Here is a 16,972-nt window from a genome sequence, read left to right as displayed (position 1 = left end):
GGCGTGGGAGCGTGACGTCGCAGCCATAATAACAAACATGGCAGCCTCCATGGCGCTGCAGTTACTGTAAGTCGCTCCATGCTGAAGGTTGACAACTGAGACATTTTCGGAGGATAATGCTCGGCCTGACCATACGAGAGGTTAGTTGCGATTGAAGAGCATATCTGATGGCTTACTAGATGTGTGGTTTTCTTGTGCATGCTGCGCCGAAAACACTGTCGGAGGTAGACTGAGGATTTTGCAGTGTGACATTCAAAGCGATGAATGAAACCCCCAGCAATGGTCAACTGATACACAACAATGTGATTGGTTGATTGATTGATTTTGATTGAAATATGTATTAACAGTTTGCAGAATTACAGTACATTTCAAGCACAAACTCAATACAAAGACTGTTAACTGAGTGGACAACCCAATTAAGCATTACACTTGTTTACAAGAGGGTCCACCTTGTTCAATTCATCAAAACATTTAGAGACGTACAAATAGACACTTCTATAGTCAAAGAACAGAACAGGAATTCATCATAAGGGAGGTAAAAAGGGAAAAGAAACATATACAGTGAGGGGAAAAAGGGGTGGGCAGTCGCTCACATTCCATATGCCTTTATATTCAAGAACATTTTATTTACGAGGCACGTTTTGAAAACGACCAAGGCTGATCAAAGTGCTGTTTACTACAAACTAAGTGACTATTACACATATACAGTGGGTCCCAGAAATAAATGGTTTGACATCTCGTCTTGGAACAAATGATTTGACATTTCGCCTTGGATATTTTGTTGCAGGTGTCTCTGGCACTGAGGGAGGGCAGGATCTCCCCCACAGAGTTGTGTAAGAAATGTTTGCACCGCATCAAGAAAACACAACGTCTGAACGCCTACATCACGGTGACCGAGGAGCTGGCTCTGAAACAGGCTCAAGAGGCAGAAAGCAGATTGCTCCGAGGTGTTTGCATATAATATTATGTACTTCTAAATAAAATATTGAGTTGCTCCGATCGATCGACCACCGAACGTTGATCGGACGATTTTCACTCCAATGATCGGTGATAATTTTACCTGATCTGGAGAAACCGATCTTTTATACCATTTAAGTGGTATAAAAGTCAATCAGATATATAGTATAATATCTTTTTGCATCTTCATGACAGGCCTAAAACATTCTCCCCTTCCTCGCCACACACAGGAACAGTTTTGATGTGCGTTTTGACATAATCATTTTGGAAATATTCACATTTTCCCCTTATGCACAATATTGGTATCGGCCGATCGTGAGGAAAAACAATGAGTGATCGATCCCAAAAAACCTGATCGGAGCACCTCTAATGAAATATGTTCAGTATATCTGATTGTCTGACCGCTTGTATTGACTGTTGAAACATTTGCCATGTTGTGCTAGCCTGGATCCAGCCCAAAGACCCCGCCCACTCTCTGAGTGGACTGCGTCTCTTGGTCTGGTGTTGCTCTGTGAACCTATAATTTCTTCGGTACAAAAATGTATTATCCAATGAGAATCGGTGGTGGGGGTGGGTCTAACGAACAACCAATCAGCGCCGAGTCCCGTTTTCAGCGTCGTCACGCAGCGCAACACACAGAGGAAGGAGGGAAAAACAACACCAATGGCTACTGGTTGAGGGAAATTCTAATCCCCTCCCCCTTGAAATCGCTCAGACAGGAGACAATGTCAGACTGAAGCTTCAAGAAAGCTACAGTCTGATAATCAGGCTAATGTTGTGCAGTAATCTAGAAAAGTGTGATGCATCACAATGCATCGTAGAGTCAAATCATTACCTGGTGAATCGCAATCGAATTGAATCGTGAGGGCAGTGCCAATGCACACCTAATGTCCTGTGCTGAGAAGAGTACCGTCGGAGATCCTGGGGGGCGTTGCTGGATCTGAAGGTCTTGAAGATACATTCTGGGGAGTCGAGATAGTTGGAAGATTCCTGAGTGCGTTGGTTAGTATCTGTTATAACAGGGGAGGTCTGCTCCTTTCATACTGTTCTTCTGAACTGGTCGAGTAACCTGGTGCTGTCAGAGTGATGTGTAGTCATCTCTATGTATGGAGATCCAGCCGATGTCGGTGTTGGTCCGCTCCATATATGGAGATTCAGGTAACATAGAATCGATATTAGGGACTGTTTTCAGGATAGGTCCGCTACACGGAAGTACGGCGGCTATGACAAAATCGCTAAGCAAACAGTCGGTGGCGGCATCCATTTTTGGTTCCCATGGTGACGCGTCTATGCAGTATGTGTCAAACAAACAAAAACATTTTTAAACACCCCGTCGCGCGTCAGCTAACTTGCCGATATTGCTTAATTCTTATACATGCGCTGATGCGCTGGACATGATCAGCTGTGGAAAGGAGGAAAACATGACGGCTATCTCTGTATGTGGAGAGTGGTTTGTCTGCAGTAGCGACAAAAAGCTCATTGCTGTTCACACCAAACAAGCCAGGGAACCGTTCGTTTTTGACTGCAGCACAGCTGAGAAGAAACCAAAGAACACAGAGGCTGACAGCCAAAGGGACGGCTCAGAAGAAACAGGAAATGACAAGATCTTGGCCCTCGCTGTCTCTCCTTCTGGAAACCTGGCAGCGTTGACCGATGACAGCAAGCGGCTGGTTCTGTTCCGCACTGAATCATCATGGCAACATATCAGTACTAGGTGGGTTGTGAGGAGGTGCACCTCGTTGGTATTCACCCAGGCCGAGGATGTGCTGCTGGTGGCAGACAAGTCAGGAGATGTTTACTCCTTCTCAGTGGTGGATCCCCAGAAGGACGGAGAACTGAAGTTGGGACACCTGTCCATGCTGCTGTCTATGACCCTCACACCCAACGACAAGTATGTCATCACAGCAGACCGCGATGAAAAGATCCGGGTCAGTCACCTCAAGTCGCCTTACAACATCCAGTCATTCTGTTTGGGACATGAGGAGTTTGTCAGTGTTCTGGTCATCCCGTCAGTTCACCCACAGTGGCTTCTGTCTGGATCAGGGGATGAGACAGTGAAGTTGTGGGAGTACGAGTCAGGCCGGAAGCTGCAGAGCTGGGACCTGAAAGCACTAAGAGAAACGCCAAGTACCGAAACTGAGCAAGAGAAGAAAAAGAGGTATGCAGTCAGCAGGATTGCATGCTCCCCTGATGGAGGTCACGTAGCTGTGCAGTGTGAGAGATTACCCATAGTGCAGTTCTTCAGGATTGATCAAAGGGCCGAGGAGAGGCTGGTGGTCTGCAGCAGGGTGACCCTTTCCCACAGTCCACTCCATATGACCTTTGACCCCAAAGGCAGACTGTGGGTACTGCTGGACAGCCGTGAGGCACCGCTCCAGATCTACACACATGCCCAGGACTGCTGGGAGTGTGACGCAGAGAGCTCCAAACTAAACCAAGTGGTGGACTGTCTCAAGCCCCATTGGGAGGCACTTCAGGCTGGTGCAGAGACAGAGAGCTGCTTCCAGCACCTGTACAAGGTGAACTTCGACAATATGGCGTCCTACATGCAGAAGAAGCGGCAGCGTCTGGAGCAGCAGAAGACTCACTGGGGGAAGAAGAGGCCGGCGAAGACCACCAACGGAGCGTCCAGCACCAAAAAGAACAAGAAGCCCAAACCTGTTTCTCAAGCAGCAAGCTGAACACCATGAGTCAGCCATGATTGAATCACTTTGTTTGTTTGTTTTTTGTTTCATTTGGGGAGGGGGGGGATTTTTGGCTGAATCTGAGTTGAGTGTTTTGATGAAGAATGCTGAATTGTCAAATGGCCTATGTAGATTGTATATTTTATTTTTGTGGATTATAATGGGGTTGATTTATAAAAAAATAAACCTAAAATAAATAAAAACAACCTAAAAAAGAGGAAGGTGCTGGAGCAATCTGTGCTATTCTAAAACCGATTTAATAAACATGGTTATTATGACATATGGTATTAGTGTTATTTCTTCATTCAGAGCATGCCAACACATTACACAAAATGAGAGAGGTGATGGAGCAATCTCTGTAAATGTATGACAGCTATAATTTCAATAAACATGGTTATGACATGGACATGGCGTTGTAGACACTACGTGGAAGTGTAGGTTCTGCCGTAGTAGAAAGGGCTGCGACGGCAAGCAGGTCTATGTATCGAGCACTGATCCATTTCCGGTTGCCGGAGCGGACTGCCATAGCCGCTAAGTCCCTAATGTCAGTCGTAGTACCAACTTGTCAGGTAACTATGGTAACCTAACAAACAATCAAGGTGATGTGAGAGCATATTTGAACGTGTGTGTGCGCGCATGTGCGTGTGTCCCCCTGTCATATCTGTAGCCTTGTTACTACTACTACTAATTCAGCTTTTCTAATTTCAGGTGCTCCCAAAGGTCCTCTAGATGGAGTCCCCTTTGCTGTCAAGGACAACTTCTGCACAGAGAGTGTCAGGACCACTTGTGCCTCCAAAATGTTGAAAGGTACCCCAATCAAAACATGCCACAACTTGACATCTCATATTTCTCTCTCTCTTCACACACTCTGCCGGTAAACCTCTTGAACTGAAGGTAATCATATACCTGTATTTGTGCTACAGAGTACACACCACCATACAGTGCTACCGTGGTCCAGAAGCTCCTTGACCAGGGTGCCGTTCTCATGGGGAAGACCAACATGGATGAGTTTGCTATGGGGTAAGACTGCCTACACAGAACTACCAATATGCAGAATTGTTTTTTATATTTGGTGCCGGGTTACATAAAGGTTTGGTTTGTTGATGTTGATGTGGCACCGTGGCGGTTTCCTCTCCGTCACTTCATCCCTCTTGTGCCTATCTTATTTTGGTTCCAGACAGATGAATGCCAGAGAAGATGAATGCAACCCTTTTGTGCCCAGGGTTTATTCATTGGTGCACAATGGTGTATTTCCACTTTATCCCTCTGTGTCATATCTTTTCCAGTGCTGGCAGTACAGATGGTGCTTTCGGTCCAGTGAGGAACCCCTGGAGCTACGCTGCCACGTACACAGACCGCACAGGGGCGGAGCCAGACTCTGATTGGGTCATCACAGGGGGAAGCTCCGGAGGAAGTGCTGCAGCCGTGGCGTCACTTACCAGTTACCTGTCAGTGAGCACATGATCAAAAATAAATGCAATTTCAAAATCCTTGAACAGAAACGATATATTGTTTATAGAGATGTCTTTGAAGACATATTTGTATGGGATGACAAATAGCGAAATTAGCAAATCTACAAGCTCACAATGCACTGCAATGGCATGTGTTGTGAGCTTGTGGGTCAGTTATTTTCTCTAGTTATGTCAATTTCAGACATTCTCAAAATAGTGATGCCAGGTAGAAAGCAGTTAGTAACAGAGTTGTTTTGATTTTATCTTTAGAGTATTATGCACATTATAGCCTGATAATGTACTGCAGTTCATTATAGTAAAAATCACACCCGTGTGAACTGAGTGGTGCAACTGTTCACACACTACGTCACACACTAACCATAGCAACCATGCTCATCTGTACGTGGCCCCACGCATACACAGACACATACAAAGCTGGTTGTTGGAGTGGTTTGCACCACTCAAAAATGGTCATATACTGTGTAAGCACTATAACAAAACATTATTTACTCAAAGTACCCTTACCCTTGGGGTCTTGGCAGGGCTTTGGGATCAGACACTGGCGGCTCTACCCGTAACCCCGGAGCCTTGTGTGGGGTCGTTGCCCTGAAGCCCACCTACGGCCTGGTGTCCAGGCACGGCCTTATCCCCCTGGTCAACTCCATGGATGTCCCCGGCATTATGACCCGGAGTGTCAGCGATGCAGCCACTGTATTAAGTAGGTTACGTCAGGCGACTGGCTGTCGTACACAAACACACTATCATAATCATTGTGCAGCTCATTCAATCAATGGCTGTGTAGGATCACCGACCTTTGTTGTTGTTGTTGTTATTTTCCAGGTCCTGGCTTCACTGAATATACAGTGAGGTGGAAAAACAAATTACCTTTTTAGTTGTGTTTTTTTCTTTATTATTTTCTTATTATTATTTTTGAGTGGTGTAAACCACTCCTACAACTGGCTTTGTTAGTTTGTCTGTCTGTTCGTACCAAAATATGAGCATGGTTGCTATGGTCACCCAGTTCACACGGGTGTGATTTCATTACATCAGACATTACGTCAGACCACAGCTGATCAGTCTATATAAGACCTTACACCACTCAGTTCACACGGGTGTGATTTTTTACACAGTTAATAACATTTATCTCCGACTATTTGCCTCTTTTTAGGCTTTCTGTTATGTGTTATAATCCTAATAGTGTAGTTATGTCCGAATATGTAAAACCCACTATAAGTTAGTGCACTTTCTTTTTCCCCATTGATGTTATGTAGACTTTTTTTTTTTCATGACACAATGCACATTGTTGCACTTGTTCATTACATTAGTAACATCTGGGGTTGTGTTGATATGACACCCAGGCATCATCCAAGGCCTTGATGTGAGAGACTCCACAACAGTCCACAGCCCATCGTCATCTGCAGAGCTGCCAGAGGAGTTTGATGTGAAGGACATCTGCATAGGCATTCCTAAGGTAAGTTTAGAACTATATTTATTTACCAAGTCTATAAGCATAGTCAGGCTTCCTCATTAACCACTAGTACAACCACTGGCCAATTGGCCATAATAAAATGTAATGTATACTCTAGTTTTAAAAGTAGCTTCCCACAATTGTTTCTTTTAGATATTGGTTCTTTATTAAATAGAATATGTTTCTATGGTAGTTTCTAAAATTGACCCTCTGATCTCCACATGTGGGTCAGGAATACCACGCCCCAGGACTGTCCCGGGAGACACTGGAACAGTGGAGTCGTGTTGCGGACATGTTTGAGAGGGCAGGGGCAAGGGTGGAACAGGTCTCCCTCCCCCACACCCAGCACTCCATTGTGTGCTACCATGTGCTGTGCCACGCCGAGGTGGCGTCCAACATGGCTCGATTTGATGGCCTGGAGTACGGTATGGATTTGTTTGTGTTTTATTAACCCATTTAGGCCTGACCTCGAAATTTAAAAAAAATCTTCTAAATCCTCCAGTTTTCTGAAATAAATATTTTCACGATTTTTCAAAAATAGCAGACCTTCAAGCTCGTAGCGCGCCACCGAGTGGCACGCTACGAGCTTGTAGATGTTTAAAACACCAAAAGGGGTTCCCGCCCAAAATGGGTTAAAGAGCAGCTTTACTAAGCCGGCCTGGTTTATAACCTGAATACAATCATACTGTCATGAGAAGGACATATATATATTTCACAGTGCATTCTGTGCCTTGAGAGAAAAAAACTGCCAGACTACATTTGTTGTAAAACACTGACCCCGTAACTGCTCCCCAAGTGCCCCTAGGTGGCAGCCCACTGCTTCTATTTCCTGATTTACACTTGGTTGGCTGAAAATGGTGTCTGCCCCTAAAATAGTCAATCTACACATGGACACCATTCCTGCATCCCTTGAGAAATGACACGCACACAGGACATGTGGCCGTCGCACGGGCCAGATTTACATTACATGCATTTGATAGCCCACCCACTGAAGTTAAAGTAGCTCACCCATGTGGCTCCACAGTGTCTACACAGCTATACTACTTAGCAGGTCACACAACAATGGACCGTTTATATGCATATGCTATTGACACTTGGCAGCTTTGTGGTGTGTTTGCGCACAGTGCACGTCTATGCATGTCATAGATTGCCAATCCATGACAAATAGCAGCACCAATTTGAGGGAGTTTAGAGGGACAGTCAATGAGAGAGACATAAAAAAGGGCGCGAGTGAGGGAGGGGGGGGAAAAAACCTTCTGTAGCGGTAGCCTACTTTTTAATTAATAGTGTTTTGGTGCCCGGGCGGCTGGCGTAGCCGTCTGGGCACCTTGGCTGGTAATCCAGTCTGGCAGTGTGCCGCGGGTTCGACTCCCGATCCCGACGGCCTTTACTGCGTGTCACCCCCATCTCTATCTCCCCATTTCCTGTCAGCCTATCCCTCTATGAAAAAGAAAATAAAGGCGAAAGCCACAAAAAATATATCTTAAAAAAACAAAAACGTGTTTTGGTGTCAAACCTTGCACAGGGACTGATAGACAGACAGACATGACAAGGACTTGTTTGTAAGAAGCTGCTGTGGGTAAAGAGAAATATGGTGTATATATAATAATGTGTATATGTATGCATTATGCTTTCTCAGTGATGATTCCCAAAGAAATTTGAAATGCAGACCTGTGTACAAATATTTCTGGTTGTTCTCTCCGTTCTCTTCTGGCTCAGATTGTTGCAAAGCCAGTACAGTACAGTACAACAAACAGAGGTACAGTGTACATAACTGACTAGGTCTGTTTGAGGATGATAACTGATTGATTGATTGATTGATTGAAGAATTTATTAACAGTTTGCAGAATTACAGTACATTTCAAGCACAAACTCAATACAAAGGCTGTTAACTGTGAGTGGACGACCCAATTAAGCATTACACTTGTTTCCAACAGGGTCCACCATGTTCAAATCATCAAAACATTTAGAGACGTACAAATAGACACTTCTATAGACAGAACAGGAATTCATCAAAAAAGAATTCATCAAAAAGGAGGTAAAAAGGTAAAAAAGGTAAAAAATATATACAGTGAGGGGAAAAAGGGGGGGGGGGCGGGGGGGGGGGATTCAGATTTTACGGGGGCCAGTTTCGAATTGCAACTTAAACAAAGATGTGTGCGCTGCGTGTTTTGGTAGGTCACCGAAGCGAGGTAGACAGTTCTACGGATGCCATGTACGCCGCCACCCGCCACGAGGGCTTCAACGACGTGGTGAGAGGGAGAATACTGTCAGGGAACTACTTCCTGCTTCAACAGTAAGCGCACCAGTGTTCATTTTGACTTTTTTTTTTCATAGTCATTTTTAATAATAACATTTTGTTTTAGTCATCTGAAAAGTAGCCTCGGAAACCCAGACATTTTTATTTCTGAAAAGTAACTGAACTAGTTTTAGTTGACTGAATATCATAAGATTAATGTAGACATCAGCTGTCGATTAATGGCGACAGTTGGCCTTGATGGCGCGCGCCGCAATGGTTGATTTTACAGTTGGTTGCGTGCTGAGAATAGCCGATCTACAAGCTCACAGCGTGTAGATCTGCTAACCGAACATAAAATGACTATTGATGGTATTGTCAATATATTTAGTCTTAGTTTTAGTCATCATATAGCTTAATTTTTATGAAGTTTTCTTCAATGAAAAAACGGTAGTCGACGAAAACCTTTCGTCATAGTTTGTCAACGAAATTAACACTGAAGTGCACACGCCATTTAGATGATCCATCACTCATTTCAAGTGTGTAGTTGACAGCTATTTCATAGCTTTGACCTTATGTAGTGCTATTTGATCGCATTGTCGTGTGCAAAGGATATGGGCGTGTGGCTGCTGTAACATGGCATATTATCAGTTTAACTAAACTGCTGGATCAAAGGGGGGAGACTTGAGTTTGTATAGGACAGGTAAAATCCTAACAATTTGTATAAAATGAGGATTATTATAATTTATAATAATCCTCATTTTATACAGCACTTTCATACATAAACTGCAACACAAATTGAAGACGAATGCCTAAAACATCATAGAAGAAGCACAGTATAAGGAGACATTCAAATATGTATCAGTGTAATCACTAAGGTGGGTGAGACTGATTTGTCTTAAGATCGCGCGTTAAAATTGTGTACAGTTTAAGCCATTTTGAGATTCTCTGGCAGGGTATTCCAAAGGCTGGAGAGGTATACAAACTAAAAGCTGCCTTTCCATGTGTCTTGGTCCTTACTTCTAGAACTGTTAAGTGTTCAGTGGACCTCAGAGATTCACTGGTGTGTACATATTACGAGCATGCCCGAAATGTACTCCGGTGCACGGCAATGGAGTGATATACAGTAGACTAGTAGTCTAGTACACAAGATTCTTAAAATGTATAATGATGGTGACAGGTAACCAATGCAGTGATCTTAATACTGGGGTGATGTGTTTGTTACCTTCATCTACTCTTATTGAGGATATTGATTCCAAAACCATGCAATAACCCGTGGAACACTTTGTCACTCACCCCTCAGGAACTACGAGCGCTACTTTGTGAAGGCGCAGAAGGTCCGCCGGCTGATCGCTGACGACTTCAAGCGAGTGTTCGGTTCGGGCATTGACGTGCTGCTGACGCCCACCACTCTGTCCGACGCAGCGCGCTACACCGACTTCGCCCAGGAGGACAACCGCACGCGTAGCGCACAGGAAGACGTCTTCACACAGCCCGTCAACATGGCAGGTACTCGAGAGACATTACTACTGTTCGTGTTTGCACATGTACAGTACACGGAGAGACCGAAATCTTTTCAAGTCCAATCCACTTTACCATTTCCTTTACATATTCAGCATTGTGGCAGTGTTTTTTCTGGGGGGGTCCCTGGCACAATGCATTTTCTTCTTTTTTATACATTTAGAGTAGCCTATTTTTTGTACCCCCTTTTTCTACCCAATTTAGTCATTATGCCAATTAATTCCTCCCCACACACACATTTTTGTGTTGTCACTGCTGCTGTATCCTACTGACTCCTGGCCCTACGTCCACTGGGAGGACGTAGGGCCTTCGTCCTACTCATGACTACAGGTGCTGCCCCAGCTCAACTAATTTTCCCATCCCCCGAAAATAATGTTTATGTACGATAATATGGCCAGTCAGAGTGACTGACTAAACTAACCTCGGACTGACCCGGTGATGACCCAATTAACCTTGAGGTCCTTGAATGGCTATTATTGTGGAGTTCGAACCTGCTTTTATTGTATTACCAATTGCACATTGAAACTCTCTTCATCTTAATACTTAATTGAGAAAAAACAAAATAAGGTGGTAGTAAAAGTAGCTATGTTTGGTCTATACAGTACATGTTCACGTTGCTTTAGAAAGTAAGGGCAGAAATTCTACCTGGGTCAACCCATTGTTATTGTGAATCAGATAAAAGTAGTATTCAAAATAGCTGATCCCTCTGCAGGGACTGTTTACATTTGAGGGCAGTTAAAGTTTCCCCCAACCTTTACTGCTCTCCAATAGAACCTTTTAAATAACCTTGAGTTCCTAATCTTTGCCTATCCATAAATAAACGTTCTCTCAACTCTCCATTTTGTTGTTTTTGCCCCAGGCCTCCCTGCTGTTTCAGTACCAACCGCCTTATCAAGTCGGGGCCTTCCCATTGGCCTACAGCTCATAGGCCCCGCCCTGCAGGACAGGAAGCTGTTGACGGTCGCCAGGTGGGTGGAGCAGAGAGTCGCGTTTCCCTCCATCGACTTCCATGAAGACTCCTGTGACGCAGAGGTCACCAAAAGGAAACGGACTTCACCTGCATGAGGGGAAAAAAACATGGAGCTGTAAAGACAACACAATGTTATGAAAGACATAATGTAAAGTAGGGCTTTAAGCAACTAGTCGACTATTGAACTAGTTGACTAGTAAATCCACTAGTCGACCTTGTTGGTATTAGTTGAGGTTAAAGGAAAAAAGAAAAAGAGGGGGGTTTTGTAGGCCTCAAGATCAGCTAGATTATAGTTATAATCACCAATGTACACAGTTTTTAAATGTACAACTATTATTTAAAAGCCCTAATGTAAAGGTACGTTCAGACTTGTATGGTTAGAGCCACGCGATTACATACAAAGTCAATGCAAAGACAAGAAGTTGCGTGAGCGCCGCGATCTGGCACAGCACAAACGGGACGAACTGAGAAGAATATTTAAGTCTGAACGCAGTTTGGAATTGGTATGACAAAACCATGCAATAACAGTGAATTAATTGCTACCGGTATATGTCCGGCTCATAGAGTACAGACACAACAGATAAAAATGATAGCAATATTTGAACGTATATCATCATGTCCAGCTACTTCTACAACCCAAAGTTCTAGTGCAGTTCAATCAATTTAAGATTGCTTGATTATGTCATGATCATGGGTGACAAGTCACCCTTTCATCAGTGTCACGCAACTCTCTTCATGCACCCGATACCCGATGTTCCAATATAACAGTCGTATTGTGTTCATGGGTTGATACCACATTGTGAATGTGAAATAAATGAAACATGAATATCTGTGGGTTTGCATTGTACACAAACCACACACAGAGATATTATGTATTGTTTAACAAGGCATCTTTGTTCAGACATTTTCTTTTCTCATCAGTCCCGAAGGCCTTGATCCTGTTAATGGAAGGGGTTAATGTGCTGCACTCATTTGGTCATTCAAAGCGGTAAGCCGCAGTGTATGCAGCTCAAACAAGATAGAGCTGTCTCTTGTTTCCTGTGATCTGATCTTATTTGCACTGTACACAACAAACAATACTGTATGTATTGTCACTGTCAAACCTGCTATGTCAACACACAGACTTACTTATATTCATTGTTTGATAGAACAGTCTGTTACTTCAAAGGCTAGCATATTTCAAAGAATATACATGAATTGAGGATGTGAGATAGGAAGCTTCGTCATATTTTGTATTCGTTTTCATTAGCCCACACGGTAAACCTTTCCACAGACACAGGTTTACCTAACATTTAAAGATGTCTGAGAAAGTGATGTAGCACTTGACAATAACTGTATGACGGCATTTGAACCAGTTTTTTACTCTCAATACATTCATATGTACTGTAGTTTCACCCAGTACCCAGGAGAGGGTTGTGAGGAGTTACAGATGTACCGCATTGGCCACAATATAAATGTAGATATAGGCCTCAGCTTAGGTCAGGTGCATGCGTCATCACACATGCATTTGCCATTGACAAATAGATCGTTTGCATGTTTCAAAGTCATAGTTTGCATGTGTCAGTGTCAAACAGAAATGTGAGTCATGAGTCCAGAGTGTTCTCTCTCTCTCTCTGAAGGACCATACCTGATACCAGGAATCAAAATGTGGGTTTGCATTGTAGCCTACACAAACACAGGTGTACGCACACACACACACTAATAATAAACACATACTGGCACACCCATATACAGGTACAAACTCACACATATGGTGGCAAAAGGCTCCCAGGGGTCCACTCAGCAGACGCATTTGCCGACATCTCCAACATCTCCCCACACCTGAACCAAGCTGCTAATTGCCCTGCTGAATCATCATGGACACCATTTCAGTTCGAGCAGCAATGCTCAGTTTCTCCTTTGTTCATCAAAGACTTCCAAGTTCCAACCACATTTATTTTGGAATGACAAGTGTTGTTCGTCAAGGATTCAACTTTAATGTTGTTCACACTTAGCACTTACAATAACAATATTGTTGTTCACAATTGTCTTCATAATAGTCGTGGTGTAAACTATGCCTTCCACTTGAGTTTTGTGCACTTCAGAATAACTATATAATAGTTATTATAAGGTAGTTATACATCGTTATAGTGCTTGGTGTGAATTATACTATCCTGGGGTATATTGTTCTTCTGAACTGACCGATTGTGTTAACCAGTATGGACATTTAGTGATTTAGTCTATTAAGTCTATTCTTTAGGCCTAATCCAATGCAGACTGCATATCGGTTATTCCTGTCATTGTTTTATTTCCATTATTTAAAATTATTCCATTATGAATTATTCCTGATTATTCCATATGCTATGGCATACTGAATTAAGCCTTTGATTTAACCGTTCTTTATTTTTCTCTGTTTATTGTACACATCCCGATAACGTCTTCCATAAACACACCTAAACCAGTGGTTAAACCTACAGTATACTCCTGCCTCCCTCCTTTAGCTTTTTTTTTTTTTATAATTTTTTTATCCCATGATTTTGTAACCCATTTTTCACCCCTGTGTCAATTACCTAATGTGATCCTGGGCTCTACACACCCTCCCCCAACCTGGGGAGAGCAACGGACTTGAACTCATGCTTCCTTTGTCCAAGTTGCTCCTTTACACCTGACAGGGGGGAGTTTCCCTGGTTGGACGTAGCGCGTGGAAGGAACACGTTATTCGAACCAGTTCCTTTCCCCTCCATCAGGCGCCCCGGCTGGCCAGGGGGAGGCAGTTTATAGACCAGAATTACTGCATGTTTTTTGTAAAGGTACCTACCCTAGGGGACACGGGGAGAACATGCAAACTCCACACAGAAAGGCCCTTTCGCCAACCCGGCCTCGGGTATGGGCACTGATGACGCGGAGGAGGGAACACACCCCGGCCCCAGCGCCCACAGCGTCCCCAGCGGGAATCGAACCCAGGACCTTCTAGCTGTGAGGCGACAGCGCTACCAACTGTGCCCCCTTTATGATTAATTATACTTCGTCCTACGTGTCATAGTCCAGCGTCCACGCGCACAAAACGCTTACGATAAAAGCATGACATTTGGCTCACAGTTAGAGCATGCCATAAGGAACATTTTTGGCTATATAGCCGGGGAGCCAGCACCAAAAATTTGAGAGGAAGTGGATATGGCCAAATTTAGAATGCTTGGAATGGATTCAGAATCATGAAAACCCCCTAGTTTGACATGTCACATGCTACTTAAGGTATAAAGAAATTTTGCCTTATATTGGTTGTCTATGGTGGGGTAGACTCCAATGCATTCCGTAAACTTCCGGGTTCAGGCTTTTGTCACTATTCGCCAATAGAAGTGAATGGAGTTGTCGTAACTCTGTCTTACTCTATGGCTCTGGCTAGGACCAACATGCTGCTATTCATCTTTATTTTCTTTAATGTTTTTGTTACCGTTTATTATTCTCACAAAAAAAGTGCGAGGGCAATGATTAGTACCCTTACACAGGCCTATACTTGTATCTAAGACAGAACAATGACAATTAGTATTGTAGTATTAAATCCAGTTTGTGTTGCATGACTCTGGATGTCAGTGCTGGAAAAAGTACTCTTTTTTTTTCTTTTTCTTTTTTTTTTAAGTAGCCTACTCTGTTACATAGTAAAAGTCTGGTATTAAAATGTTGTAAAGGTGCAAAAGTATTGGCATCAAAATATACTTAAAGCACCAAATGTAAAAGTACTCATTATGCAGAATGAACATGTCAATAATGTATAAAAAAACCTTTGGGGAAAAAAAAACAAAAAAGTGTTGCTGCATGGGGACTTGTTTCCATTGTGGTCCTATAACCATAGTCGGAAACTCTTGCTATAATGTGGCTCTAACAACGTCCCTCTTGTGTGAGAGTGTGCACAGTCCCGGGGAAACACAAACAAAACATGTGAACACAGCTTTATCATCATCAATAGTCCATACAATATTTGGAACACAGTCAAAACATTACCATAAACCAAACAGTGTGTGCATCACTCAATAGGCTTTCTGTCAGAAGCACGCTTAACCAAATGGACATAGCTGGTGACTTCAGTAGGAGGCTCTATGCTAATTAAACAAATATTCCATTCCATTCCAGTCATGCCTATGGACTGGAACACAGAAGGCATGCAACATGCTTTGAAGATGGTAATTTGTGGCTTTGTGACTGACAGATGCCTGCGGTTGGTCATGCCATCATGTGGCCATCATTCATTGCCCACCAATGCCCACTGGACAATTGGGACTCTTTCACACCAGTAAATGAGTACTATTATGCTGGCTGCTTTGATGTTCATGATCAAAATAAATCTGTCATATCTAACTCAAGGCTATCAAGTTACTGTTAAAATATACATTCCAACTCTATATGTGAAATGATGCTGTGTGAATTTCAGACCAGTAGGCTCTGTAGTCTGATGAAGACACTACAATGCTACAATAAATAAGTGGACATTGGAGCAGGCAATTTATTCTCAGGGTTTATTTTTTATTTTCAAATATTGAAAATAGCAGATCTACAATCCATCACATTGCAACCTTGTGAGCTTGAAGATCTGCCATTTTTGTCCAACACAATTGAACAACGAAACATAAAATAGGGCTTAAGTGTCAAATCAGACAAATTTAGACAATTATAAAAAAATCTATTCCAATTGTTTCAAGTCAATTCATAGCTATACAAAACAAATTGTAATTCATGAAACAACTGCACTTCTAGACTTCTTAATTAAGTATCCAATACAATAATTGCTAAGAAATGTATCAATAGCTGCAGCCCAATTTGTACAAAACAAGAAAAAGACCACCCCCAAAAATCGGCACGTGCTACGCACACATGTGCCCTTTTCTTGGGTTTGGGCCCCTGCCCCCTCAGTGCTTTCTGCACGGCCCTGGGGAAAAGCAGTGAAAGGTAGGTTAGCTGTCCTCCTACAATAGTACCCCTCAATACAAATTCCATACATTATACAAAGTAGGCTATATCAAAATGACTAAAATAGAACAAAATACCAAAACCTACCCAGTCAATATACTCAGGCTCCCACTGAAGACCCACAGCCTGGATGTGGTTAAACCAGGAAAGGACCTGGAGGCTCTGGAAGTACAGAGGATAAATTAGTCTAACAATTGACTAACCCTGTCCCCATGTCAAAAACCCATAAAAAAAACTCTTTAAAACCCATTTTCTACCCTTTACTGACTCCAGCAGCGTCCCAGCTCCCCCTCACAAAACATCACAACAGTGTAAATGGAATATTAAATTACATTAATTAAAATATATCCCCAGGCATATAATCAAAATGAATGATCAAAGCATCAACAATTGCATTTGGTTTTCTTACCAAGTACTAAGCTGTACACCTCATAGGTCCCCAACAAACACTCAAATCAGGCTTCTGGCCAAACATGAGGCCGCAAACCGCCACCCCTTTTATGCACTACCCTTAAAGAGGCAGTGCAACCTACATTTAGACCAATTCTTCTTTGAGAAAGATTATCAAGGACGTCAGTATGAACCTGCTCTACAGTAATATGTGACACTGTCTATAGGGGTTTATTTTACAGTATATACAGTAGATGATGTATTTACTGCGTCACCTCCTCCTCAAAAGGCGTTAGTCTGACATAGTCCAACATACGTGCCCTGTTAACACTCGCCCATGGCTCCGACATGTGT

The 16,972-nt window shown here is 43.0% G+C and overlaps 2 protein-coding genes and 1 long non-coding RNA gene across 3 annotated transcripts; 2 read left to right on the top strand and 1 right to left on the bottom strand.

Moving 5' to 3' along the window:
- Positions 1 to 22: 22 nt before the first annotated feature.
- On the top strand, positions 23 to 12,175 carry qrsl1 (glutaminyl-tRNA amidotransferase subunit QRSL1). Its single transcript, XM_079528243.1, has 11 exons — positions 23 to 140; positions 788 to 947; positions 4,350 to 4,448; positions 4,565 to 4,661; positions 4,928 to 5,089; positions 5,635 to 5,810; positions 6,451 to 6,563; positions 6,793 to 6,985; positions 8,739 to 8,856; positions 10,100 to 10,305; positions 11,177 to 12,175. The coding sequence occupies exons 1-11, from the start codon at positions 117 to 119 to the stop codon at positions 11,380 to 11,382; spliced, it is 1,554 nt and encodes a 517-aa protein (XP_079384369.1). The 5' UTR covers positions 23 to 116; the 3' UTR covers positions 11,383 to 12,175.
- LOC306942392 (tRNA (guanine-N(7)-)-methyltransferase non-catalytic subunit wdr4-like) lies at positions 2,379 to 3,663 on the top strand (the record flags this gene model as incomplete). Its single annotated transcript, XM_079528244.1, has 1 exon — positions 2,379 to 3,663. One exon carries the CDS (start codon positions 2,379 to 2,381, stop codon positions 3,636 to 3,638), a length of 1,260 nt encoding a protein of 419 aa, XP_079384370.1. The 3' UTR covers positions 3,639 to 3,663.
- Positions 12,176 to 15,782: 3,607 nt separating the features above from the next.
- Positions 15,783 to 16,688, bottom strand: LOC306942480. The gene is made up of 3 exons (XR_013792302.1): positions 16,638 to 16,688; positions 16,316 to 16,390; positions 15,783 to 16,187 (listed from the first exon to the last, which is right to left on the bottom strand). It is a non-coding gene; the product is annotated as an uncharacterized lncRNA (long non-coding RNA).
- Positions 16,689 to 16,972: the final 284 nt, after the last annotated feature.

The sequence above is a fragment of the Electrona antarctica genome (assembly GCF_951216825.1).
Source record: "Electrona antarctica genome assembly, chromosome: 18".
Classification (NCBI taxonomy): Eukaryota; Metazoa; Chordata; class Actinopteri; order Myctophiformes; family Myctophidae; genus Electrona; species Electrona antarctica.
The sequence above is the reverse complement of the archived record's forward strand: the minus strand, read 5'-3'. Positions and strand labels throughout refer to the sequence as shown.

Bases quoted from the DNA above. Each gene is read 5' to 3' on its own strand.
- qrsl1 (XM_079528243.1), top strand. From the start codon at position 117: ATGCTCGGCCTGACCATACGAGAG. The intron at 4,449-4,564 runs GTACCCCAATCA...TTTGTGCTACAG, and splicing joins TGCCTCCAAAATGTTGAAAG to AGTACACACCACCATACAGT. The intron at 6,564-6,792 runs GTAAGTTTAGAA...CATGTGGGTCAG, and splicing joins TCTGCATAGGCATTCCTAAG to GAATACCACGCCCCAGGACT.